General features: G+C 52.0%; 1 protein-coding gene across 3 annotated transcripts; it reads left to right on the forward strand.

Moving 5' to 3' along the window:
• Positions 1-3,696: 3,696 nt before the first annotated feature.
• On the forward strand, positions 3,697-26,572 carry LOC147110911 (uncharacterized). 3 transcript variants are annotated; one of them, XM_086001317.1, is made up of 6 exons: positions 3,697-3,743; positions 6,807-7,158; positions 7,957-8,013; positions 15,169-15,330; positions 21,781-21,945; positions 23,083-26,572. In XM_086001317.1, exons 2-6 carry the CDS (start codon positions 6,911-6,913, stop codon positions 23,273-23,275), a joined length of 825 nt encoding a protein of 274 aa, XP_085857443.1. In that variant the 5' UTR covers positions 3,697-3,743; positions 6,807-6,910; the 3' UTR covers positions 23,276-26,572. The 3 variants fall into 3 exon arrangements, with proteins under 3 accessions (XP_085857443.1, XP_085857441.1, XP_085857442.1); XM_086001315.1 differs by lacking the exon at positions 3,697-3,743 and adding an exon at positions 3,750-3,888; XM_086001316.1 differs by lacking the exon at positions 3,697-3,743 and adding an exon at positions 5,546-5,677.
• Positions 26,573-27,345: the final 773 nt, after the last annotated feature.

Here is a 27,345-nt window from a genome sequence, read left to right on the forward strand (position 1 = left end):
CTGTCCCATCAAACACTCCCAGGGCAGGTACAGCATGGGTTAGATACAGAGTAAAGCTCCCTCTACACTGTCCCATCAAACATTCCCAGGGCAGGTACAGCACGGGTTAGATACAGAGTAAAGTTCCCTCTACACTGTCCCATCAAACACTCCCAGGGCAGGTACAGCACGGTTTAGATACAGAGTAAAGCTCCTTCTACATTGTCCCATCAAACACTCCCAGGGCAGGTACAGCACGGGTTAGATACAGAGTAAAACTCCCTCTACACTGTCCCATCAAACACTCCCAGGGCAGGTACAGCACGGGTTAGATACAGAGTAAAGCTCCCTCTACACTGTCCCATCAAACACTCCCAGGGCAGGTACAGTACGGGTTAGATACAGAGCAAAGGTCCCTCTACACTGTCCCATCAAACACTCCCAGGATATAGTTGCCGCAGTCATGGGCCCAACTATTTCCAGATGCTTCATGAATGACCACCTCTCTGTCATAAGGTCATTGGCGATTGCACAGTGTTCCACTCCGTTCACAGTTCCTCAGATAACGAAGCAGCCCATTGCCCCGGGGCCTACACCAGAACCTTGAGAAAGATCCAGAGTTGGGTTGACAAGGGGGCGGGTGACCTTCGAACCACACGAGTGCCAGGTCGTGACCATCTGGAATGGGAGGAATCCCAGTTAACTCCTCCTGACCATCAAAGGCACCTCCATCTCTGAGGTCCCCTACCATCAATCTCCCGGGAAGGTCACCATTGGCCAGAAGGTCAACTGTACCAGCCAGATCAACACCGAGACTGCAAGAGCAGAATGGAGGCTGGGTTACTCTGCGATGAATGGCTGACCTCGTGATACCTCTCCGTCATCTCCAAGGGCATGTGCCAGGAGTCTGATGGAAGACTCGCCACTCACCTGGATCGGTGCAGCTGTGACAACCCTGAGGAAGAAAGAACTTGCATTTCTATAGCACCTTTCACAACCTCGGGACCTGCCAATGCGCATCACAGCCCATGAACTACTTTTGAAGTGTCGTCGCTGTTGTAATATAGGGTAAAGCAGCAGCCAATTTGCGCACAGTAAGCTCCCACAAACGGCAATGCAATAACGACCAGATCATCAGATTTTTAGTGATGTTGGTTGAGGTATAAATATTGGTTCCCAGGACACCGGGGGGAGAACTCCCCTGACCTACATTGGCTCCCAGTCCGGCAACGCCTCAAATTTAAGATTGTCATCCTTGATTTCAAATCCATCCATGGCCTCACCCCACTCCCTGCTTCAGCCCTGCAACCCTCAGGTGTCTGCGCTCTTTCAATCCACCATAATCCAGGTGCCCGACACTCCCCAGTTGCCAGTACTGAGGGAGCGCCGCGCTGTCGGAGGGGCAGTACTGAGGGGGCGCCGCACTGTTGGAGGGGCAGTACTGAGGGCGAGCTGCACTGTCGGAGGGGCAGTACTGAGGGAACGCTGCGCTGTCAGAGGGGCAGTGCTGAGGGAGCGCTGCATTGTCGGAGGGGCAGTACTGAGGGCGAGCTGCACAGTTGGAAGGGCAGTACTGAGGGAGCGCTGCGCTGTCGGAGGGGCAGTACTGAGTGAGCGCTGCACTGTCGGAGGGTTAGTACTGAGGGAGTGCTGCACTGTTGGAGGGTTAGTACTGAGGGAGCGCTGCACTGTCGGAGGGGCAGTACTGAGGGAGCGCTGCACTGTCGGAGGGGCAGTACTGAGGGAGCGCTGCATGTCGGAGGGCAGTACCGAGGGAGCGCTGCACTGTTAGAGGGGCAGTACCAAGGGAGCACTGCACTGTCGGAGGGGCAGTGCAGAGGAAGCGCCGCACTGTCGGAGGGGCAGTACCGAGGGAGCGCTGCACTGTCGGAGGGGCAGTGCAGAGGAAGCGCCGCACTGTCGGAGGGGCAGTACCGAGGGAGCGCTGCACTGTCGGAGGGGCAGTACTGAGGGAGCGCTGCACTGTCGGAGGGGCAGTACTGAGGGAGCGCTGCACTGTCGGAGGGGCAGTACCGAGGAAGCACTGCACTGTCGGAGGGGCAGTACTGAGGGAGCGCTGCACTGTCGGAGGGGCAGTACCGAGGAAGCACTGCACTGTCGGAGGGGCAGTACCAAGGTAGCACTGCACTGTCGGAGGGTCATTACTGAGGGAGCGCCGCACTGTCGGAGGGGCAGTAGTGAGGGAGTACCGCACTGTCGGAGGGGCAGTGCAGAGGGAGCGCTGCACTGTCGGAGGGGCAGTACTGAGGGAGTGCTGCACTGTCGGAGGGGCAGTACTGAGGGAGCACTGCACGGTCGGAGGGGCAGTACCAAGGAAGCACTGCACTGTCGGAGGGGCAGTACTGAGGGAGCGCTGCACTGTCGGAGGGGCAGTACTGAGGGAGCGATGCACTGTCGGAGGGGCAGTACTGAGGGAGCGCTGCACTGTCGGAGGGGCAGTACCGAGGAAGCACTGCACTGTCGGAGGGGCAGTACCAAGGTAGCACTGCACTGTCGGAGGGTCATTACTGAGGGAGCGCCGCACTGTCGGAGGGGCAGTACTGAGGGAGTACCGCACTGTCGGAGGGGCAGTGCAGAGGGAGCGCTGCACTGTCGGAGGGGCAGTACTGAGGGAGCGCTGCACTGTTGGAGGGGCAGTACTGAGGGAGTACCGCACTGTCGGAGGGGCAGTACTGAGGGAGCACTGCACTGTCGGAGGGGCAGTACGAAGGAAGCACTGCACTGTCGGAGGGGCAGTACTGAGGGAGCGCTGCACTGTCGGAGGGGCAGTACTGAGGGAGCGCCGCACTGTCGGAGGGTCAGTACTGAGGGAGCACCGCACTGTCGGAGGGACAGTACTGAGGGAGCGCCGCACTGTCGGAGGGTCAGTACTGAGGGAGCGCCGCACTGTCGGAGGGTCAGTACTGAGGGAGCGCCGCACTGTCGGAGGGTCAGTACTGAGGGAGCGCCGCACTGTCAGAGGGTCAGTACTGAGGGAGCACTGCACTGTCGGAGGGGCAGTACTGAGGGAGCACTGCACTGTCGGAGGGTCAGTACTGAGGGAGCGCCGCAGTGGTGGAGGTGCCGTCTTTCGGGATGAGACATTAAACCCGAGAGCCCCGTCTGCCCTCTCAGGTGGACGTAAAAGACCCCATGGCCACTATTGGAAGCAGAGTTGGGGAAGGGAGCGTTTTCCCTGGTGTCCTGGGGCAAATATTTATCCCTCGACCAACATCACCAACTACAATGTTTTGATCTGGAATGTGCTGCCTGAAAGGGTGGTGGAAACAGATTCAATAATAACTTTCAAAAGGGGAATTGGATAAATACTTATAGGGGAGAAAATGTACAGGGCTATGGGGAAAGCGCAGGAGGGAGAGTGGGACTAATTGGACAGTTCCCTCAAAGAGCCGGCACAGGCACGATGGTCTGAATGGCCTCCTTCGGTGCGGCATCATTCTAGTATGAGCTGGCAATATTATTTGGTGTTTGTGGGATCTTCCTGTGCGCAAATTAGTTGGGTGCTTTTCCTGCATTACGCAATGACTGCATTTCAAGAAAAAAAAAGTCCTTCTTTGGCTGGAATTTGGGCCTGCGGATATGAAAGGCGCTATAGAAATGTATGTCCATGCTTTCTGAAGCCCTTGGCATCTACTCAATGGGCAGCTGGGTGCAGTTGCAGGGTACAGCCACTGAGTCCTCCCGTACGCTGTAGCCGGAGGCCAGTCTGGTGTTGTTTGGGAGTGCCAAGGAGGGTGCAGCAGGTGGGCAAGATCGGCGCCAAGGAGGGTCTAGCGCGGCAGCGGGGGGCAAGATGGGCGGCCGGGAGGAGTAGGACTCGGTCCTCCGGAGAGGCCATCAACAAACGGCGGCCCGATTGGAGCCAGACCCCCGGATCCGGGGCCTGGGGTGAGCGGGAACCGGGCCCCCGCGGGGGTGGGCCGCACATCCTCGGGTTTCGAGTGAGGGGCTGGGCCGGGGGAGAGAGAGGAGGAGGAGGAGGAGGAGGCGGAGGCGGGGGGCCTGAGGCTGGTGTTTGGGCCTGGGGCCAATTCATTGCTGCGAATTGTTTTTGAACCCTTCTCACATTTATTGTGGCTTTTATTTCCAACAGGCTCCCAACCGCCTGGACTCGCCCGAAAGACTCGCAGTCACACCGCGTCTAGTCACCACCCCACGCCGCATCTCATCGCACCTTATGACACCCCGTCCCTCCTCGTCGCACCTTGTGACGCCCCGTCACTCCTCGTCGCACCTTGTGACGCCCCGTCCCTCCTCGTCGCACCTTGTGACGCCCCGTCCCTCCTCGTCGCACCTTGTGACGCCCCGTCCCTCCTCGTCGCACCTTGTGACGCCCCGTCCCTCCTCGTCGCACCTTGTGACGCCCCGTCCCTCCTCGTCGCACCTTGTGACGCCCCGTCCCTCCTCGTCGCACCTTGTGACGCCCCGTCCCTCCTCGTCGCACCTTGTGACGCCCCGTCCCTCCTCGTCGCACCTTGTGACGCCCCGTCCCTCCTCGTCGCACCTTGTGACGCCCCGTCCCTCCTCGTCGCACCTTGTGACGCCCCGTCCCTCCTCGTCGCACCTTGTGACGCCCCGTCCCTCCTCGTCGCACCTTGTGACGCCCCGTCCCTCCTCGTCGCACCTTGTGACGCCCCGTCCCTCCTCGTCGCACCTTGTGACGCCCCGTCCCTCCTCGTCGCACCTTGTGACGCCCCGTCCCTCCTCGTCGCACCTTGTGACGCCCCGTCCCTCCTCGTCGCACCTTGTGACGCCCCGTCCCTCCTCGTCGCACCTTGTGACGCCCCGTCCCTCCTCGTCGCACCTTGTGACGCCCCGTCCCTCCTCGTCGCATCTTGTGACGCCCCGTCCCTCCTCGCCGCACCTTGTGACGCCCCGTCCCTCCTTGTCGCATCTTGTGACGCCCCGTCCCTCCTCGTCGCACCTTGTGACTCCCTGTCCCTCTTCGTCGCACCTTGTGACTCCCCGTCCCTCCTCGTCGCACCTTGTGACGCCCCGTCCCTCCTCGTCGCACCTTGTGACGCCCCGTCCCTCCTCGTCGCACCTTGTGACTCCCCGTCCCTCCTCGTCGCACCTTGTGACGCCCCGTCCCTCCTCGTCGCATCTTGTGACTCCCCGTCCCTCCTCGTCGCACCTTGTGACTCCCTGTCCCTCCTCGTCGCACCTTGTGACGCCCCGTCGCACCTTGTGACACCCCTTCACTCCTCGTCGCACCTTGTGATGCCCCGTCGCTCCTCGTGACGCCCCGTCCCCCCTCATCGCACCCCGTCCCTCCTCGTCGCACCTTGTGACGCCCCGTCCCTCCTCGTCGCACCTTGTGACGCCCCGTCCCTCCTCGTCGCACCTTGTGACGCCCCGTCCCTCCTCGTCGCACCTTGTGACTCCCTGTCCCTCCTCGTCGCACCTTGTGACGCCCCGAAATGTCCCGTCGCTCCTCGCCACGCACTTTATAATTTAAGATTGTTTTCCGTGCGTGACCCCCTAGAATGTGACCTCCTGTATTCAGGTGTACTGTTAGTCTATTAGTCAGTAGTTATTACTTGTTCACAATCACGTCTCCCTGTGGTCGCAGCAGCAAGTCATGAGATGAGCTGCCTTGCAAGAGAAAGAAAGACTTGCATTTCTATAGTGCCTTTCACGGCCTCAGAACGCCCCAAAGTGCTTCCCAGCCAATGAAGTACGTTTGAAGTGCAGTCACTGACCCAGGAGTGGGGGACCGAGGGGAGGCGGAGAGTGGGGGGGGGGACCGAGGGGAGAGTGGGGGGGGGGACCGAGGGGAGAGTGGGGGGGGGGGGACCGAGGGGCGAGTGGGGGGGGGGACCGAGGGGCGAGTGGGGGGGGGGACCGAGGGGAGAGTGGGGGGGGGACCGAGGGGAGAGTGGGGGGGGGGACCGAGGGGGGGACCGAGGGGAGAGTGGGGGGGGGGACCGAGGGGAGAGTGGGGGGGGGGGCCGAGGGGAGAGTTGGGGGGGGGACCGAGGGGAGAGTGGGGGGGGGACCGAGGGGAGAGTGGGGGGGGGACCGAGGGGAGAGTGGGGGGGGGACCGAGGGGAGAGTGGGGGGGACCGAGGGGAGAGTGGGGGGGGGACCGAGGGGAGAGTGGGGGGGGGACCGAGGGGAGAGTGGGGGGGGGACCGAGGGGAGAGTGGGGGGGACCGAGGGGAGGCAGAGAGGAGAGTGGGGGAGACCGAGGGGAGGCGGAGAGAAGGAGACCGAGGGGAGAGGAGGGGAGAGTGGGGGACCGAGGGCAGGGAGGGAGACCGAGGGGGGGGGGGGTGCGGAGGGAGTGGGACCGAGGGGAGAGTTGGGGCCCGAGGGGAGGCAGAGGGAGGGAGACCGAGGGGAGAGTTGGGGCCCGAGGGGAGGCGGAGGGAGGGAGACCGAGGGGAGAATGGGGGACCGAGGGCAGGGCGGGAGACCGAGGGGAGGTGGATGGAGGGGGAGAGTCAGGGACCGAGGGCAGGGGCGGAGACCGAGGGGAGAGTGGGGGACCGAGGGCAGGGAGGGAGGCGGAGGGAGGGGGCGAGTCGGGGACCGAGGGCAGGGGGGGGAGACCGAGGGCAGGGAGGGAGGGGGACCGAGGGGAGGCGGAGGGAGTGTGACCGAAGGGAGAGTGGGGAACCGAGGGCAGAGAGGGAGGGAGACCGAGGGGGGTGCGGAGGGAGTGTGACCGAGGAGAGAGTGGGTAACCGAGGGCAGAGTGGGAGGGAGGCGGAGGGGGTGCGGAGGGAGGGGGACCGAGGAGTAGTGGGGCGGAGGGACGCAGACCTTTCACTCTATAACCCCCTCTTCTCCTCCCCGTTCAGGACGCACAGACCCTCACTCCGAGAGCAGCCTGATCGGGAAGCCGTCTCCACCGGCGGGAACGGGAAGCTGGTCCGCGCGCGACGGCCCCGGTCGCACGGGCATTATGACGAAGGACCGCCCGCCCTTCCTGGGGGACCCGCCCATGCAGATCTCCCTGACGGAGCTCTCCTTCCGGGGGACTCCTGGCATCCCGGACCCCCCTGCCCGGGACCCCGGCGGAAGAGCGGGACTTCCGGAGTGGAACGCCGCCTCATTGCCCTGGAGACAGGACGTGCCCGTGTCCATGCCCTGGTCCTGCTCCAGCGGAGGGTTCGTGACCTTCACGGGATTAGTGATGCCCTCATCGGCAGAGTGAGTATCCCAGGGATGGACGTCCCATCACGCTGCAATCTCCTGACCCTGGGAGTGTTTGATTGGTCAGTGTAGAGGGAGCTTTACTCTGTATCTAACCCGTGCTGTACCTGCCCTGGGAGTGTTTGATGGGACAGTGTAGAGGGAGCTTTACTCTGTATCTAACCCGTGCTGTACCTGCCCTGGGAGTGTTTGATGGGACAGTGTAGAGGGAGCTTTACTCTGTATCTAACCCGTGCTGTACCTGCCCTGGGAGTGTTTGACGGGACAGTGTAGAGGGAGCTTTACTCTGTATCTAACCCATGCTGTACCTGCGCTGGGAGTGTTTGATGGGACAGTGTCGAGGGAGCTTTACCCTGTATCTAACCCGTACTGTACCTGCCCTGGGAGTGTTTGATGGGACAGTGTAGAGGGAGCTTTACTCTGTATCTAACCCGTACTGTACCTGCCCTGGGAGTGTTTGATGGGACAGTGTAGAGGGAGCTTTACTCTGTATCTAACCCGTGCTGTACCTGCCCTGGGAGTGTTTGATGGGGACAGTGTAGAGGGAGCTTTACTCTGTATCTAACCCGTGCTGTACCTGCCCTGGGAGTGTTTGATGGGACAGTGTAGAGGGAGCTTTACTCTGTATCTAACCCGTGCTGTACCTGCCCTGGGAGTGTTTGATGGGACAGTGTAGAGGGAGCTTTACTCTGTATCTAACTCGTGCTGTACCTGCCCTGGGAGTGTTTGATGGGACAGTGGTTTAGATGGTATCATGGAGCAGCTCTGACATCAGTCCCTGTTACTGTCTTGCAGAAGGAGTGACCTCCCCGGAGTGATGAAGGTTAAGCGACGCAACGAGAAAGAGGGAGAGTGAGTATCGAGCCTTCAGTCAGCTTCCCAGGGTCGCTCTCAGTAAATACCCCACCTGAGCCCCCACACGCACTGCAGGAAAGGCCCGGGCTCCATCCCCGGCCTGTGCTGAGTTCTCTAATCGGAGCTGATGTGGAGGGGGTGCTACAATTGGCCTCAGAGCCCCTGGTTGGAGTGGCGTTCGTGAGGGCGTGTCGCGGAGACCTTCCAGAGCCCCTGCTCCCGGTGAAATGTCTGAACGGGTTGAGCGAGCGATCTGAAACAAGGGCGTCTCCGGGCTGATTGGCGGGCAGAAGTCCCCGTCAAAGACACACCCTGGCGGGAGCTGGCACCAGTGGGGATCGCGCTCCGTCTCCCGTTGACTGCTCGGGGCCCACGGGCGTGGGGGTGACTACTCCAGCTGAATTCCTGCCCCTCGGCTCCGCAGCGATGAACCGGCCCGATGGATTCACTCACTTCTGATCTTGCTTCAGCCCCTCGTATTCCTTTCCACGTGACCAGTCTCCCTTGACATGTTCTACCCAGCGCTCCCTGGGGCCTATCAATATAGGCAAGTGTAAGGTGGCACAGTGTGATAGGAAGAATAAGGCGGCCCCATATTCCTTGGAAAATAAGAATCCAAGTTGGGTAGAGGACCCGAGAGATCTAAGGGGTTCAGATACACAAATCACTAAATGTATCGATGCAGGGTTAGTAAGGGCATAAAAAAGCAAACAAAACACTGGGGTCCATTTCTAGAATTGAAAAGTAGAGAAGTTATGTTAAACTTGTATAGAACCTTGGTTAGACCACACTTGGAGCACTGTGCACAGTTCTGGTCTCCATATACCTTGGTTAGACCACACTTGGAGCACTGTGCACAGTTCTGGTCTCCAGATACCTTGGTTAGACCACGCTTGGAGCACTGTGCACAGTTCTGGTCTCCATATACCTTGGTTAGACCACACTTGGAGCATTGTGCACCATTCTGGTCTCCATATACCTTGGTTAGACCACGCTTGGCGCACTGTGCACAGTTCTGGTCTCCAGATACCTTGGTTAGACCACACTTGGAGCATTGTGCACCATTCTGGTCTCCAGATACCTTGGTTAGACCACACTTGGAGCACTGTGCACAGTTTTGGTCTCCATATACCTTGGTTAGACCACACTTGGAGCATTGTGCACAGTTCTGGTCTCCATATACCTTGGTTAGACCACACTTGGAGCATTGTGCACAGTTCTGGTCTCCATATACCTTGGTTAGACCACACTTGGCGCACTGTACACAGTTCTGGTCTCCATATACCTTGGTTAGACCACACTTGGAGCATTATGCACAGTTCTGGTCTCCATATACCTTGGTTAGACCACACTTGGAGCACTGTGCACAGTTCTGGTCTCCATATACCTTGGTTAGACCACACTTGGCGCACTGTGCACAGTTCTGGTCTCCATATACCTTGGTTAGACCACACTTGGAGCATTGTGCACAGTTCTGGTCTCCATATACCTTGGTTAGACCACACTTGGAGCACTGTGCACAGTTCTGGTCTCCATATACCTTGGTTAGACCACACTTGGCGCACTGTGCACAGTTCTGGTCTCCATATACCTTGGTTAGACCACACTTGGAGCATTGTGCACAGTTCTGGTCTCCATATACCTTGGTTAGACCACACTTGAAGCACTGTGCACAGTTCTGGTCTCCATATACCTTGGTTAGACCACACTTGGAGCACTGTGCACAGTTCTGGTCTCCATATACCTTGGTTAGACCACACTTGGAGCAATGTGCACAGTTCTGGTCTCCATATACCTTGGTTAGACCACACTTGAAGCACTGTGCACAGTTCTGGTCTCCATATACCTTGGTTAGACCACACTTGGAGCACTGTACACAGTTCTGGTCTCCATATACCTTGGTTAGACCACACTTGGAGCACTGTGCACAGTTCTGGTCTCCAGATACCTTGGTTAGACCACACTTGGAGCATACCTTGGTTACATAAGAACATAAGAAGCAGGAGGAGGCCAATCGGCCCCTCGAGCCTGCTCCGCCATTCAATAAGATCATGGCTGATCCAATCTTGGCCTCAACACCACTTTCCCGCTCGCTCCCCATACCCCTCGACTCCCCTGTAGCTCAAATGTCTGTCAATCTCCTCCTTGAATATATTCAATGACCCAGCCTCCACAGCTCTCTGGGGCAGAGAATTCCAAAGATTCACGACCCTCAGAGAAGAAATTCCTCCTCATCTCCGTCTTAAATGGGCGACCCCTTATTCTGAAACTATGCCCCCTAGTTCTAGATTCCCCCACGAGGGGAAACATCCTCTCAGCATCTACCCTGTCCAACCCCCTCAGAATCTTATATGTTTCAATAAGATCACCTCTCATTCTTCTAAACTCCAATGAGTATAGGCCCAACCTGCTCAACCTTTTGTCTTACGTCAACCCCTTCATCCCAGGAATCAACCTCGTGAACCTTCTCTGCACTGCCTCCAATGCAAGTATATCCTTCCTTAAATATGGCGACCAAAACTGTACACAGTACTCCAGGTGCGGTCTCACCAATACCCTGTACAGTTGCATCAAAACTTCCCTACTTTTATACTCCATACCCCTTGCAATAAAGGCCAATATTCCATTAGCCTTCCTAATTACTTGCTGTACCTGCATGCTAACTTTTCGTGGAGTACTGTGCACAGTTCTGGTCTCCAGATACCTTGGTTAGACCAAGCTTGGAGTACTGTGTACAGTTCTGGTCTCCATATACCTTGGTTAGACCACACTTGGAGTACTGTGTACAGTTCTGGTCTCCATATACCTTGGTTAGACCACACTTGGTGCACTGTGCACAGTTCTGGTCTGCAAATACCTTGGTTAGATCACACTTGGAGTACTGTGCACAGTTCTGGTCTCCATATACAGGAAACTTTGTGTTATCCGGAGGCGAACCGTCTGGCAAGCTGGAGCCGCCGGCAAACATCAGGAGCCGTTTTTTATTCTTTTCGTTTCTTTTCTTTGCTTTTTTTGAACAGTCAAGCTCTGCAAGGTCTGTAGCTAAGCCACAGCTTCAGCTAGAGACGCTACAGAGACGCTTGCCGACTGTTAGAGGCTGTTGCTAAGCAACAGGGTTTGTTGATTCATACGGAACATTAGCTCTGGAGTGTCCGGCAGTTTTGAGGGAACGGCAGCAGCTCGGTCCCGTCGGTGCCGGATAGCACAAAGTTTCCTGTACCTTGGTTAGACCACACTTGGAGCACTGTGCACAGTTCTGGTCTCCATATTACAAAAAAGGTACTGGAGAATTTGCAATAAAGATTTACAAGGATGATGAGAGAGGAACTGAAAGAAAGCAATATTTGTAGGGAAATGGTGTTAGGGAAATTGATGGGATTGAAGGCTGATAAATCCCCAGGGCCTGATAATCTACATCCACTAAGGAAGTGGCCCTAGAAATAGTAGATGCATTGCTAGTCATCTTCCAAAATTCGATAGACTCGAACAGTTCCCATGGATTGGAGGGTAGCTAATGTTACCCCACTATTCAAAAAAGGTGGTAGAGAGAAAACAGGGAATTATAGACCGGTAAGCCTGACATCGGTAGTGGGGAAAATGCTAGAATCCATTATAAAAGATGTAATAGCAGAGCACTTGGAAAACAGTGACAGGATGCGGCACCCCACGAGTCATTGCCTGCCACTCGGAAAAAGACCCATTTATTCCAACTCTTTGCTTCCTGTCTGCCAACCAGTTCTCTATCCAAGTCAGTACCTTACCCCCAATCCCATGTGCTTTAACTTTGCACGTCAATCTCTTATGCGGGACCTTATCGAAAGCCTTCTGAAAGTCCAAATACACCACATCCACTGGTTCTCCCTTATCTATTCTACCAGTTACATCCTCAAAAAATTCCAGTAGATTAGTCAAGCACGATTTACCTTTTGTAAATCCATGTTGACTTTGTCCAATCCTGTCCAATCCTGTCACTGTTTTCCAAGTGCTCTGCTATTAAATCTTTTATAATGGACTCTAGCATTTTCCCCACTACCGATGTCAGGCTTAATTCCCCGTTTTCCCTCTACCACCTTTTTAAATAGTGGGGTTACATTAGCTACCCTCCAATCCATGGGAACTATTCCAGAGTCTATAGAATTTTGGAAGATGACCAGCAATGCATCTACTATTTCTAGGGCCACTTCCTTAAGTACCCTAGGATGTAGATTATCAGGCCCTGGGGATTTATCGGCCTTCAATGCCGTCAATTTCCCTAACACCATTTCCCTACAAATACTGATTTCATTCAATTCCTCCCTCTCATTATGCTCCCTGACATCTCTGGGAGGTTATTTGTGTCCTCCTTTGCGAAGACAGAACCAAAGTATGTATCTAATTGGTCTGCCATTTCTTTGTTCCCCATTATAAATTCCCCTGATTCTGACTGCAAGGGACCTACGCTTGACTTCACCAATCTTTTTTTCTTCACATATCTATAGAAGCTTTTACAGTCAGTTTTTATGTTCCCTGAAAGCTTACTCTCATATTCTATTTTCCCCCTCTTAATTAATCCATTTGTCCTCCTTTGCTGAATCCTAAACTGCTCCCAATCCTCAGGTTTGCTGCTTTTTCTGGCCAATTTATATGCCCTCTCCTTGGATCTTATGCTATCCCTAATTTCCCTTGTTAGCCATGGTTGAGTCACCTTTTTTGTTTTATTTTTATGCCAAACAGGGATGAACAAATTCTGTAGTTCATCCATGCGATCTTTAAACCTTTGCCATTGCCTATCTACCGTCTACCCTTTAAGTAACGTTCCCCAATCCATCCCAGCCAACTCGCGCCTCATACCGTCGTAGTTTCCTTTATTTAAATTCAGGACCCTAGTCTCTGAGTCAACTACTTCACTCTCCATCTTAATGAAGAATTCTATCATATTATGATCGCTCTTCCCCAAGGGGCCTCGCGCAACAAGATTGCTAATTAACCCTTTCTCATTACATAATACCCAGTCTAAGATGGCCTGATCTGTAGTTGGTTCCTCGACATATTGGTCCAGGAAACCATCCCGCATGCACTCCAGGAATTCCTCCTCCACAGTATTGTTACTAATTTGGTTTTTGTAGATTAAAGTCACCCATGATAACTGCTGTACCCTTATTGTACGTGTCTCTAATTTCCTGTTTAATGCCATCCCCAACCTCAGCATTACTGTTTGGGGGCCTGTATACAACTCCCAATAATGTTTTCTGCCACTTGGCATTTCTCAGCTCTACCCATACAGATTCCACATCATCAGAGCTAATATCTTTCCTTACTATTGTGTTAATCTCTTTAACCAGCAATGCTACCCCACCTCCTTTTCCTTTTTGCCTGTCCTTCCTGAATATTGAATACCCCTGGATGTTGAATTCCCAGCCTTGGTCACCCTGGAGCCATGTCTCCGTAATCCCAATTATATCATATCCGTTTACATCTATTTGCGCAGCTAATTCATCCACCTTATTACGAATGCTCCTCGCATTAAGACACAAAGCCTTCAGCCTTGTTTTTTTAACACTCTTAGTCCTTTTAGAATTATTATTTACTGTAGCCCTGTTTGATTTACACCCTTGATTTCTCTGCCTTCCATTATTGCTTTTCTCCTGCCTGTCTTTTGTTTCTATCCTTGCTTCCCTTTCCTCTGTCTCCCTGCACAGGTTCCCAACCCCTTGCCATTTTAGTTTAAACCCTTTCCAACATCACTAGCAAACACTCCCCCTAGGACATCAGTTCCGGTCCCGCCCAGGTGCAAACCGTCTGGTTTGTACTGGTCCCACCTCCCCCAGAACCGGTTCCAATGTCCCAGGAATTTGAATCCCTCCCCCTTGCACCATTCCTCTAGCCACGTATTCAACTGAAATATCCTTCTATTTCTACTCTGACTAGCACGTGGCACTGGTAGCAACCTGAGATTACTACCTTTTGAGGTTCTATTTTTTAATTCACCTCCTAACTCCCTATATTCAGCTTTCAGGACCTCATCCCATTTTTTACCAATATCGTGGTACCTATATGCACCACGACAACTGGTTGTTCACCCTACCCTCCAGAATGCCCTGCAGCTGCCCCGATCCCTGGGATGAGGCGAGATTGAGTAGATTAGTCCTATACTCTCTGGAGTTTAGAAGAATGAGAGATGATCATACTGAAAGGTATAACATTCTGATGCTGAGAGGTTGTTTCCCCTGGCTGGAGAGTCTAAATCTAGGGGGCATAGCCTCAGGATAAGGAGTCGGCCATTTAGGACTGAGATGACGATAAATTTCTTCACTCAGAGGGTTGTGAATCTCTGGAATTCTCTGCCCCAGAGGGCTGTGGAGGCTCAGTCGTATATTCAAGACTGAGATCGATAAGATTTTTGAATATTAAGGGAATCGAGGGATATGGGGATAAGGCGGGAAAGTGGAGTTGGGGTCGAAGATCAGCCATTATCTTATTGAATGGTGGAGCAGGCTCGAGGGGCCGTATGGCCTACTCCTGCTCCTATTTCTTGTATTCCCCTTAAATGCATCTACTATTTGCTTCAACTATTCCTTGTGTTAGTGAGTTCCACATTTTCACCACTCTCTAGGCAAAGAAGTTTCTCCTGAATTCCCTATTGGATTTATTAGTGACTGTCCTAGTCTTGGATTACCCCACAAGTGAAAACATCTTCTATGTCTACTCTATCAAACCCCTTCATAATTTTAAAGGCCTCTATTACATCACCCCTCCGCCTTCTCTTTTCTAAAGAAAAAAGCCCCAGCGTCTCCAATGCCTCTATATCCTTTCTGTAATATGGAAACCAGAACAGTGCACAGTACTCCAAGTGTGATCTAACCAAGGTATATGGAGACCAGAACTGTGCACAGTGCACGAAGTGTGGTCTAACCAAGGAATATGGAGACCAGAACTGTGCACAATATTCCAAGTGTGGTATTCCGTGCAGAGGATTGGTCAGTAGTTGATAAACCCCGATTGATATCCTACTAGTAAGTATATAGTCATGTAATGTCCATTTTCTGTCGCTAGTGATGAAACCAATAAAACTATTTATATCTGGCGTCCCAAGCTATATAATGGAGATTGATCTACTCGATAGATCTCACGGCGGGTCGCAATGTTCCAATCGCTGCCTCTCCTTTCCTGCAGGGGACCCTCCCGCAAGCACTTCCTGTCGGAGGAGGCCATGGCCGCCCGCTTCACCTGCCTGAGCCTCAGCAATGACCACGTCTACGGCTCCAACGGGTTCCCCGTCGCCAAAGGACAGCACCGGGCGGACAACGAACTTCACTGCCAGGATCTGGAGCGCAGGTAGGCCCCGGGGGTGGGTGGTGGAGGAGGAGGATGAGAGGAGTGGAGCCTTCGACCCCCATATCCTTTCACCATCAGCAAGACCGCTTACTATCGCCTCCATAACATCTCCCGTCTTCACCCACTGCCTCCGCTCATCCACTGCTGAAACCTTCATCTGTGCCTTTGTTACATCTGCACTCGACTATTCCAACACACCAATGGCCGGCCGCCCATCTTCCACTCTCCGTAAACTTGAGCTCATCCAAAACTCGCACCGAGTCCCATTCACCCATCAACCCCTGTGTTCGCTGACCCACATTGGCTCCCCGTCCGGCAACGCCTTGATTTTAAAATTCTCACCTGTGTGTTCAAATCCCTCCATGGCCTCGCCCCTCCCTATCTCTGTGACCTCCTTCAACCCTACAACCCTTTGAGATCTCTGCGCTCCTCCAATTCTGGGCTTTTGTGAAAATAGAAGAACATCTAGAAACCAAAAACATAGTAATGAATAGTCAGCATGGATTTCAAAAGGGAAAGTCTTGCTTGACCAACCTCATTGAATTTTTTGAAGAGGTAACAGAGAGAGTAGACAATGGTAATGCAGTAGATGTAATTTATCTAGGTTTTTAAAAGGCCTTCGATAAGGAACCACATAATAGACTAATGAATAAGGTCAGAGAATGCGGAGTCAGGGGACAAGTAGCAGAATGGATAGCTGGCTGGCTTCAAGACAGAAAGCAGAGAGTGGGAGTAAAGGGTCGCTATTCACAGTGGCAGAAGGTGGGTAGTGGTGTTCCACAAGGATCAGTGCTGGGACCACTGGTGTTCACAATTTACTTTAACGATTTAGACTTTGGAATCAAAAACACAATTTCTAAATTTGCGGATGATACCAAATTGGGGGGTATAGTCAATACTGAGGAGGACTGCAACAAGTTACAGGAGGACATTAATAAACTTGCAGAATGGCAATATAATTGGCAAATGAAGTTCAACACTGACAAATGTGAGGTGTTACATTTTGGTAGGACGAATATTGAGGTCACTTATTACTTGGAGGGTGCGAGTCTAGGTGGGGTAGAGGAGCAGAGGGATCTCGGAGCACAGATACACAAATCACTAAAAGTATCGACACATTAACAAGGCCATAAAAAAAGCAAACCAAGCACTAGGGTTTATTTCTAGAGATATAGAATTGAAAAGTAGGGAAGTTATGCTAAACCTGTATCGAACCTTGGTTAGACCACACTTGGAGCACTGCGTGCAGTTCTGGTGGCCATATTATAAAAAGGATATCGAGGCACTGGAGAGGATGCAGAGAAGATTTACAAGAATGATACCAGAAATGCGAGGATAGACATGTGGTAAACCACTGTTATACCTGTCTGTATGTGTATGTGTATTCCACTAGGTACAGGTCTGGACATGCCTCGGCTGACTCCTCCCACTATTCCAGGTATATAAGTGACTACCTCCCAGTCCCTTAGTATTCTGGACGGGTCGACCACTCGAGACAAGACCTTCATTCTTTAATTAATAAAAGCCTGGTTGTTACTCGCTTAACCTCAGTCTTTTGAGTAATTGATGGTGCATCAATACATATCAGGAATGGATGAACAAAAATTATGAAAGGTTTTGATAGAGTGGATACAGAGAGAATGTTTCCACTTGTGGGGAAGAGCATAACTAGAGGCCATCAATATTAGATAGTCACCAAGAAATCCAATAGGGAATTCAGAAGAAACTTCTTTACCCAGAGAGTGGTGAGAATGTGGAACTCGCTACCACAGGGAGTAGTTGAGGCGAATAGTATCGATACATTTAAGGGGAGGCTGGACAAGCATATGAGGGAGGAGGGAATAGAGGGTTACGCTGGTAGAGTTAGATGAGGAAAGACGGGAGGAGCCTGGAGTGGAGCATAAACGCCGGCATGGACTGGTTGGGTCGAATGGCTTGCTTCTGTGTTGTATATTCTATGTAATCCTATGTAATCTCTGATTTCCTTCACTCCACCATTGGCGACTATGCCTTCAGCTGCCAAGGCCCTCAGCTCCGGAATTCCCTCCCTAAACCTCCCTCTCTCCTCCTTTAAGGCGCTCCTTAAAACCTACCACTTTGACCAACCTGCCCTAATAAGTGACTCGGTGTCTGTGAAGCACCTTGGGACATTTTACCACATTAAAGGTGCTTTATCAATACAAGTTATACCTGCCCTGGGAGCGTTTGATGGGACAGTGTAGAGGGAGTTTTACTCTGTATCTAACCCGTGCTGTACCTGCCCTGGGAGTGTCTGATGGGACAGTGTAGAGGGAGCTTTACTCTGTATCTAACCCGTGCTGTACCTGCCCTGGGAGTGTTTGATGGGACAGTGTAGAGAGAGCTTTACTCTGTATCTACCCTGTGCTGTACCTGCCCTGGGAGCGTTTGATGGGACAGTGTAGAGGGAGCTTTACTCTGTATCTAACCCGTGCTGTACCTGCCCTGGGAGCGTTTGATGGGACAGTGTAGAGGGAGCTTTACTCTGTATCTAACCCGTGCTGTACCTGCCCTGGGAGTGTTTGATGGGACAGTGTAGAGGGAGCTTTACTCTGTATCTAACTCGTGCTGTACCTGCCCTGGGAGTGTTTGATGGGACAGTGTAGAGGGAGCTTTACTCTGTATCTAACCCGTGCTGTACCTGCCCTGGGAGTGTTTGATGGGGCAGTGTAGAGGGAGCTTTACTCTGTATCTAACCCGTGCTGTACCTGCCCTGGGAGTGTTTGATGGGGTAGTGTAGAGGGAGCTTTACTCTGTATCTAACTCGTGCTGTACCTGCCCTGGGAGTGTTTGATGGGACAGTGTAGAGGGAGGTTTACACTGTATCTAACCCGTGCTGTACCAGACCTGGGAGTGTTTGATGGGACAGTGTAGAGGGAGCTTTACTCTGTATCTAACCCGTGCTGTACCTGCCCTGGGAGTGTTTGATGGTACAGTGCTGCGGGAGCTTTACTCTGTATCTAACCCGTGCTGTACCTGCCCTGGGAGTGTTTGATGGGACAGTGTAGAGGGAGCTTTACTCTGTATCTAACCCGTGCTGTACCTGCCCTGGGAGTGTTTGATGGTACAGTGCTGCGGGAGCTTTACTCTGTATCTAACCCGTGCTGTACCTGCCCTGGGAGTGTTTGATGGGACAGCGTAGAGGAAGCTTTACTGTGTATCTAACCCGTGCTGTACCTGCCCTGGGAGTGTTTGATGGGACAGTGTAGAGGGAGCTTTACTCTGTCTCCAACCCATTCCTGAGGCAAAGTTGATGCCTTCAGGTGATGGGGAAGGAAGCAGTGGCGAGAAAGTAATAAATACGCTGACAACCCGTGGCAGTGCTCATGTTAAGACAGATGGGAGTACGATATTGTTGCTATCACGGAGACATGGTTGAGGGAGGTTCAGGACTGGCAGCTCAATATTCCGGGGTATAGAATCTTCAGGCGAGACAGAGGGGGGTGTAAAAGGGGAGGGGGTGTTGCAATATTAATTAAGGAGTCAATTACTGCTGTAAGGAGGGATGATATATTAGCGGGTTCCTCTAATGAGGCCATATGGGTAGAACTTAAAAACAAAAAGGGGGCAAGCACTTTGCTGGGAGTGTACTATAGGCCCCCAAACAGTCAGGGGGAGATAGAGGAACAGATATGTAGGCAAATCTCAGAAAAGTGCGAAAATAATAGGGTAATAATAGTGGGGGATTTCAACTTCCCCAATATAAATTGGGATAGTCAGAGTGTGAAAGGCTTAGAGGGTGCAGAATTCTTAAAGTGCATCCAGGAGAGCTTTTTGAGCCAACATGTAGAAAGTCCTACAAGAGAGGGGGCGGTATTGGACCTAATTCTGGGGAATGTAGCCGGGCAAGTGGTGGAAGTGTCAGTAGGAGAGCATTTTGGCGACAGTGACCACAATTCGGTGAGATTTAAGGTGGTCATGGAAAAAGACAAAGACGGCCCGGAAATAAGGGTTCTAAATTGGGGGAAGGCCGATTTTAATATGACAAGGCAGGATCTGGCCAAATTGGACTGGGAGCAGCTACTTATAGGAAAATCCGCATCAAAACAGTGGGAGACTTTCAGAAGGGAAATAGAGAGAGTACAACGCCAACATGTTCCTGTAAAGGTCAAGGGTGGGACCAACAAGCAAAGGGAACCTTGGATGACAAGGGATATACAAAAATGCATTAGAAATAAAAGGGGGGCTTTTGGCAGTTACAAAAGACTAAAGACGGAAGAAGCCCTAGAGGAGTATAAAAAATGCAGGGGCATACTTAAAAAAGAAATTAGGAGGGCGAGGAGGGGCCATGAAATAACACTGGCGAGCAAAATAAAGGAAAATCCTAAGATGTTTTATAAGTATATTAAGGGCAAGAGGATAACCAGGGAAAGGGTAGGGCACATTAGGGACCAAAGTGGCAATCTGTGTGTAGAGCCAGATGATGTAGGCGGGGTTTTAAATGAATTTTTTGCATCTGTGTTCACTATGGAGAAAGACGATGCAGACATAGAAATCGGGCAAGGGGGCTGTGACATACTTGAACATATTAGCATCGAGAGGGAGGAGGTGCTAGCGGTTTTAGCAGGCCAAAAAGTGGATAAATCCCCAGGCCCAGACGAGATGTATCCCAGGCTGCTGTGGGAGGCAAAGGAGGAGATTGCAGGGGCTCTGACACAAATTTTCAGAACCTCTCTGGCCACAGGGGATGTACCAGAGGACTGGAGAACAGCTAACGTAGTACCATTATTCAAGAAGGGTAGCAGGGATAAACCAGGGAATTACAGGCCAGTGAGCCTAACATCTGTGGTAGGGAAATTATTGGAAAAAATTCTGAGGGACAAAATTAGTCTCCACTTGGAGAGGCAAGGATTAATCGGGGATAGTCAGCATGGCTTTGTCAAGGGTAAATCATGTCTGACAAATCTGATTGAATTTTTCGAGGGGGTGACTAGGGGGGTGGATGAGGGAAATGCTGTGGATGTGGTTTACATGGACTTCAGTAAAGCTTTTGACAAAGTCCCGCATAGGAGACTGGTCAAGAAGGTAAGAGCCCATGGGATCCAGGGTGCCTTGGCGCGTTGGATCCTAAACTGGCTGAGTGGCAGGAGGCAGAGGGTGATGGTCGAAGGTTGCTTTTGTGACTGGAAGCCTGTGTCCAGTGGGGTACCTCAGGGATCGGTGCTGGGTCCCTTGTTGTTTGTGATCTACATAAATGATTTGGATGAGAATGTAAAAGGTATGATCAGTAAGTTCGCAGATGACACGAAAATTGGTGGGGTGGTAAATTGTGAGGAGGAAAGCCTCAGGCTACAGGACGATATAAATGGGTTGGTCAGATGGGCGGAAAAGTGGCAAATGGAATTTAACCCTGAAAAGTGCGAGGTGATGCATTTTGGACGGACAAATAAGGCAAGGGAATACACAATGAGTGGTAGGACCCTAGGAAGTACAGAGGGTCAGAGGGACCTTGGTGTACATGTACATAGATCCCTGAAGGCAGCGGAACAGGTAGATAAGGTGGTTAAAAAGGCATATGGGATACTTGCCTTCATTAGCCGAGGCATAGAATATAAGAGCAGGGAGGTTATGATGGAGCTGTACAAAACGCTGGTGAGGCCACAGCTGGAGTACTGTGTGCAGTTCTGGTCGCCTCACTATAGGAAGGATGTGATTGCTTTGGAGAGGGTGCAGAGAAGATTCACCAGGATGTTACCTGGGATGGAGCGCCTCAGCTATGAAGAGAGGCTGGACAGGCTGGGGTTGTTTTCCTTGGAGCAAAGAAGGCTGAGGGGGGACCTGATTGAGGTGTACAAAATGATGAGGGGCATAGATAGGGTAGACAAAGAGGAACTTTTCCCCTTAGTAGGGGGGTCAATAACAAGGGGGCATAGATTCAGGGTAAGGGGCAGGAGATTTAGAGGGGATTTGAGGAGGAACTTTTTCACCCAGAGGGTGGTTGGAATGTGGAACTCAATGCCTGAAAGGGTGGTAGAGGCAGGAACCCTCACAACATTCAAGAAGCATTTGGATGAGCACTTGAAATGCCATTGCATACAAGGCTATGGACCAAATGCTGGAAAATGGGATTAGACTGGACAGGGATGGATGGGCGGCGCAGACACGATGGGCCGAAGGGCCTCTTTCTGTGCTGTAAAACTCTATGACTCTATGAAGGGCAGGACTGTTTATCCACAATGCGCACGGTGTATTATTCCGCTGCCTAGGTGGTGCTGTGTTTAACTGGTCCTTCCCCTTTGAACACTCCAAAGTCTAGGATGTAGTGCGAGGTCATTCAGAGTTGAATTGCATCTGCTGAGGGTGATTTTCGTAGACGTGCAGCTTCGGCTGCGGGGAGGAATGGAAGAGTCCGTGCTGAACAGCTTTCTTTCCCCCCCCGTACCACTGAAACCACAAAGGAGCATCTGACAACGCCTGCCCTGTATTTCTCAGGCTTGTGCTGGGAGGAGAGGAGTGGAGTGCGGAGAGGAAGAACGTGATTGTGGAGGGAATGTTCGATATGAGCGACAGCCGGGTGATCGTGGTGTCCTCGGCCCTCCAGAGTCGGCTGAAGAGTCCCCCGGAGGACATCCTACCCCGGGACGTTCTACGTTCAATGTGAGTTCGCACCCACCCCCCACCTTCCCGACCACCGCCGCTTACCGTGACCGCGGGAGAGATTGGTAAACCTTTTTAAACCACCGGGTTAGGCCTCAGCTGGAGTATTGTGTCCCAATTCTTTGCCACCACCCTTCAGGCAGGCAGGCCTTGGAGAGGGTGCAGAGGAGATTGACCAGAATGGTGCCAGGGATGAGGGACTTCAGTTATGTGGAGAGACTGGAGAAGCTGGGATTGTCCCCTTTAGAGCAGAGAAGGTTAAGAGAAGATTTAATAGAGGTGTTGAAAATTACGAGAAGTTTGGATAGAGTAAATAAGGAGAAACTGTTTCCACTGGCAAGCAGGTTGTTAACCAGAGGACACAGATTTAAGATAAGCGGCAGAAGATAATTTTTTTATGCAGCGAGTTGTGACCTGGAATGCGCTGCCTGAAAGGGCGGTGGAAGCAGATTCATTGATGACTTTCAAAGGGAATTGGATGAATACTTGCAGTGCTACGGGGAAAGAGTAGGGGAGAGTGGGACCAATTGGAGAGCTCTTTAAAAGAGCCCCCACAGGCAGGATAGGTCGCATGGCCTCCTCCTCTGCTGTATCATTCTATGATTGACCCTCGATGATCTCCAGCCACCACATGGGTTATAAGGGTGACCTCTCCCCCTGCCCTCCCCCCACAGAGCAGGAAAGGCCCAGGCTCTATCCTCTGCTTAGTTGTTTGGGACGGGACTGGGGAGGCAAATTCGGCTTCAGTGCACGCCCCAGCGTCAGGGAGTGACTGGTTTGAGCAGGCCTGCAATTCCTCGAGTGGACCCCGGCTGACACACTCCCTCGAGGCTCCCAGGAGGAAGTTTCTTCAGGACGGGGGAGGTGGGGAGGGGCAGGGTGGGTTAAATGGAGCTCAGGTTCCTGCTTCTGGTCCTGGGACACTTGCTGGAAAGTTTTTTGCCTCTGGATTTCTGATTGGCTGCGAGGCACCTCACGGTCGAATATCCACTTTCATGCTGAGGTTTTCCAGCGAGAATTTGAAGCTTTGCTTGTTTTTCTGAAGGGCCCACGCGTGGCGTTAGGGTGATGGAGGTGGTAGTGTGAAGGAGAGGCTGCACCGGCTGATCTTTGTACCGTTGTGTCTGTCTCTCTCAGGAGCCACCCCTGCATGGAGCTGATCCTCTGGCAGCCTCCCGGGAGTATCATCCAGCGGGCTATCCGAGCCCTGAGGCTGGGCGGAGAGGGGAAGGAGAGGAGCGGCGAGCACGAGCCCAAGCAGGAGCGCACCTACGGACCCCGGCAATGGGCCGGCCTATTGCATCAACTGGAGGATGAGATGGAACTGTGAGGGGAGGGGGAACTGGGACACTGGGGGGGTGGTGTGCTGGGGCACAGGGGGAGTGGCTGGATAATTTTTTTTTCTGCCACGGATTGATGTTCACCTTGAAATAAAATGCGATTATTCACCAGGTTCTCCGGTGTTCTTCCATCTATTCTCTCTCCTCTTTCCCCCCTCCCCCTCTCCTCCCCTCCCTCCCTTCCTTCTCCCTCCCTCCCTCCCTCCCTGTGAGCTGCCTTCTTGAACTGCTGCAGTCCGTGGGGTGAAGGTGCTCCCACGGCGCTGTTAGGGATGGAGTTCCAGGATTTTGACTCTGCGACGATGAAGGAACTGCCAATATATTTCCAAGCCAAGACCACTCGGCTCCTGACCTCATTGCAGCCTTGGCCTAAACATGGACAAAGGAGCTGAATTCCAGAGGTGAGAGTGACTGCCTTTGACATCAAGGAGCCCTCGTCAATCTGAGGTCAATGGGAATCGGAGAAAACGCTCCACTGGCTGGAGTCATACCTTGCACAAAGGAAGATGGTTGTAGTGGGTGGAGATCAATCATCACAGCCCTGGGACATTGCTGCAGGAGTTCCTCAGGGCAGTGTCCTATGTAAGATTTGAAATTTTCAGTAATTAATCACGCAAGAAAATAGGGTTAATAAGACAGTTTATTGACCAAAAGAAGCTTGTACAGAAAAACCTTTGATAAAAGGGCATACAAAATGGCCGCCGGACCTAGTGATCAGTTTCTGGGACCATTTGATTTCTGATACTACAAGCCAGACAGGCTTGTGGATTGAGGACAGTAAGCCCGCGAAAGCCAGTATCGGGAAAACGAAACTCATGGAACTGAGCATACATATTAATTAGATTCTAAGTACAGGACAGTTTTGGGTAACAGGATGAGGCCCATCAAGAAATGGGTGGACAATTGAACGAACATTTAAACCCATTTACTGTACAAAGGAAAACCGTTTAACAGCCAGCGAGGGCAATCTCCAGACCGATCAATATACGAACCGAGTTACGTTGACAAAGTAAAAGACATTATCGGCCCAGGAAGGCCAGTTAAGCTATCACCGGCTCCCGTTACAAAGATAAAGCGCCCCTGCAGAGATTTCTGCCCGCCAAAAATATTACAAAGACTGGACTATGATTTGACGGGAGATAAGAATGTTCCAAAAGGGTATAACTGTGGATTGAAAAAGTCCATCAGTACGTTATGCGCTACGCTTCGCTTCGGAACTTCTACGACTCTTCGGTTAAGGCAGCACTTCGGTTTCGGAACGTGGTCGGTGTTCGGCCAGGCAAGGCTCGGCCACGACGGGAAGACAACGAGGGTGGCCCGGGTACTTTTGTCGGGAGATCATCGACGACCCAGGCCGAAGAAGAAGACACCCTCAGAAGGACATTATGACTGTATAAAGAAAGCTTTTTGGGACCAGCGTCCCGCCCCGAGGAAGACCATCTGGAGATCGACGACCCAGGCCGGAGAAGAAGACACTCAGGGCCTAGCACTCCAGTACAAAGGGTAAATCGTGCTTGACTAATCTATTGGAATTTTTTGAGGGAGTAACTGGTAGAATAGATGGGGGAGAGCCAGTAGATGTGGTGTACCTGGACTTCCAAAAGGCCTTCGATAAGGTCCCACATAAAAGATTAGCATGGAAAATTGAGGCTCATGGGATAAAGGGGAAAGTTTTGGCGTGGATAGGGAACTGGCTGTCAGATAGAAAACAGAGAGTTGGAATAAACGGCTCATTTTCTGAATGGCAGGCAGTAACAAGTGGGGTACCACAGGGATCTGTCCTGGGCCCCCAGCTGTTCACAATTTACATTAATGACCTGGATCAGGGAGTCGGATGCAGCATTTCCAAATTTGCAGACGACACTAAACTAGGAGGGGGGGTGGGCTCAGAGGAAGAGACCAGGAAGCTCCAGAGCGATTTGGACAGACTGGGCGATTGGGCGGATAAATGGCAGATGCACTATAATGTGGACAAGTGCGAAGTTATCCACCTTGGGTGCAGGAACGGGAGGGCAAATTATTATTTAAATGGCAATAGATTGGGAGAGGGGGAAGTACAGAGAGACCTGGGTGTTCTTGTACACCAGTCACTGAAGGCGAGCATGCAGGTGCAACAGGCGGTCAAGAAGGCAAACGGTATGCTGGCCTTCATAGCAAAAGGGTTAGAATACAGGAACAGGGATACCTTGCTGCAGCTGTACAGGGCACTGGTGAGACCACACCTCGAGTACTGTGTACAGTTTTGGTCGCCTCATCTGAGGAAGGATGTTCTTGCCATGGAGGGGGTGCAGCGGCGATTCACCAGGCTGATACCAGGAATGGCGGGAATGACCTATGAGGAGAGACTATGTAGTTTAGGGATGTACACACTGGAGTTTAGAAGATTGAGAGGGGACCTCATAGAAGTGTATAAAATTCTGACAGGTCTAGACAGACTGGATGCAGAAGGAATGTTTCCCTTGGCGGGTGAGAACAGAACTAGAGGACATAATTTAAGGATAAGGGCTAAACCATTTAGGACAGAGATGAGGGGGAATTTCTTCACTCAGAGAGTGGTGAACCTGTGGAACTCATTGCCACAGAGGGCAGTGTACGCCAGCTCATTAAATATATTTAAGAGGGAATTAGATATATTTCTACGGGCAAAAGGGGTTAAGGGTTACGGAGAGAAGGCGGGGACGGGATACTGAATTAAAGGATCAGCCATGATCTCATCGAATGGCGGAGCAGGCACGAAGGGCCGAATGGCCTACTCCTGCTCCTATCTTCTATGTATCTATGTACCTCAACATCCCATTCGGTAACGGACCTTCCATGTGCATTTCTACAACATCACATCGGTAGCAGAGTCTCCATGTGCATCCAGTTCTTCGGCAGCCTTTCAGTAAAGGTAACACAGGTTTAACAGATTTTCATCCATGACGAGCGCTCATCAAGGCTGTATCTGCTGCTTCATCGCGTAAGAAAAACAAGCTGCGCCAGAAGTTTCCAAATCCACGTGACAGAAAGCTGTGCCAAAAAGGCTGCGAACCCCCTTTTCGCGAATCTGAAAGTGGTGAGCATGATCCCGAGTTCCTCAAGTCGAAACTTAGTTTAGGTCTAGGGGAGGGGGTTAAGGGTAATCGTAATGTGTTTCCCCTTTTACGATGTGCCGTGTGTTCCCCATTTCCATACAGTTAAGTTTATAGATATGTGCATGCTCGTAGTTACTTTAATGTGCTTATGACATGTATTTTATAATGCTGCAAACTGTTTAATAATAAAAGCATCCATTTCGTGCTATTCAACCTGGTCTATTGAGTTTTTCTCTGCACTACAGTTCCCTGCACCTAAGTCCAAGGTCTAGAACCGTAGGGAAGAGTGGGTCGAACCACTCAAGGGTAATTATTGCACGAAGCCTGGTAGGAGACCAGAACGAGCAAGAGAAACCCCCTACACCTAAGGCCCAACCATCTTCAGCTGCTTCATCAATTACCTTCCCTCCATCATAAGGTCAGAAATGGGGATGTTCGCTGATGACTGCACAGTGTTCAGCACCATTCACAACTCAGATGTTGTGTACAGCCATGGACTGCATTAAGACCTGGACGATGTTCAGGCTTGGGCTGAAAAGTGGCAGGTAACATAAGTGTCAGGCAATGACTATCTCCAACGTGCGTCTAACCCCCGCCCCTTGACATTCAACAGCATTACCATTGCCGAATCCCCCACCATCAACATGAAACTTAACTGGACCAGCCACATAAATACTGTGGTAACAAGAGCAAGTCAGGGGCTAGGTATTCTGCGGCAAGTGTCTCACCTCCTGACTCCAGTGTCCTAGGCCCAACCATTTTCAGCTGTTTCATCAATGACCTTCCCTCCATCATAAGGTCAGAAGTGGGGATGTTCGCTGATGATTGCACACTGTTCAGCACCATTCGAGACTCGTCAGATACTGACGCAGTCCGTGTCCATATGCAGCAAGACCTGGACAACATTCAGACTTGGGCTGACAAGTGGCAAGTAACATTCGCACCACACAAGTGCCAGGCAATGACCATCTCCAACAAGCGAGACT

Source organism: Somniosus microcephalus, chromosome 11 (assembly GCF_052327205.1).
Source record: "Somniosus microcephalus isolate GS21.2 chromosome 11, FLI_Smic_1.0, whole genome shotgun sequence".
NCBI lineage: Eukaryota > Metazoa > Chordata > Chondrichthyes > Squaliformes > Somniosidae > Somniosus > Somniosus microcephalus.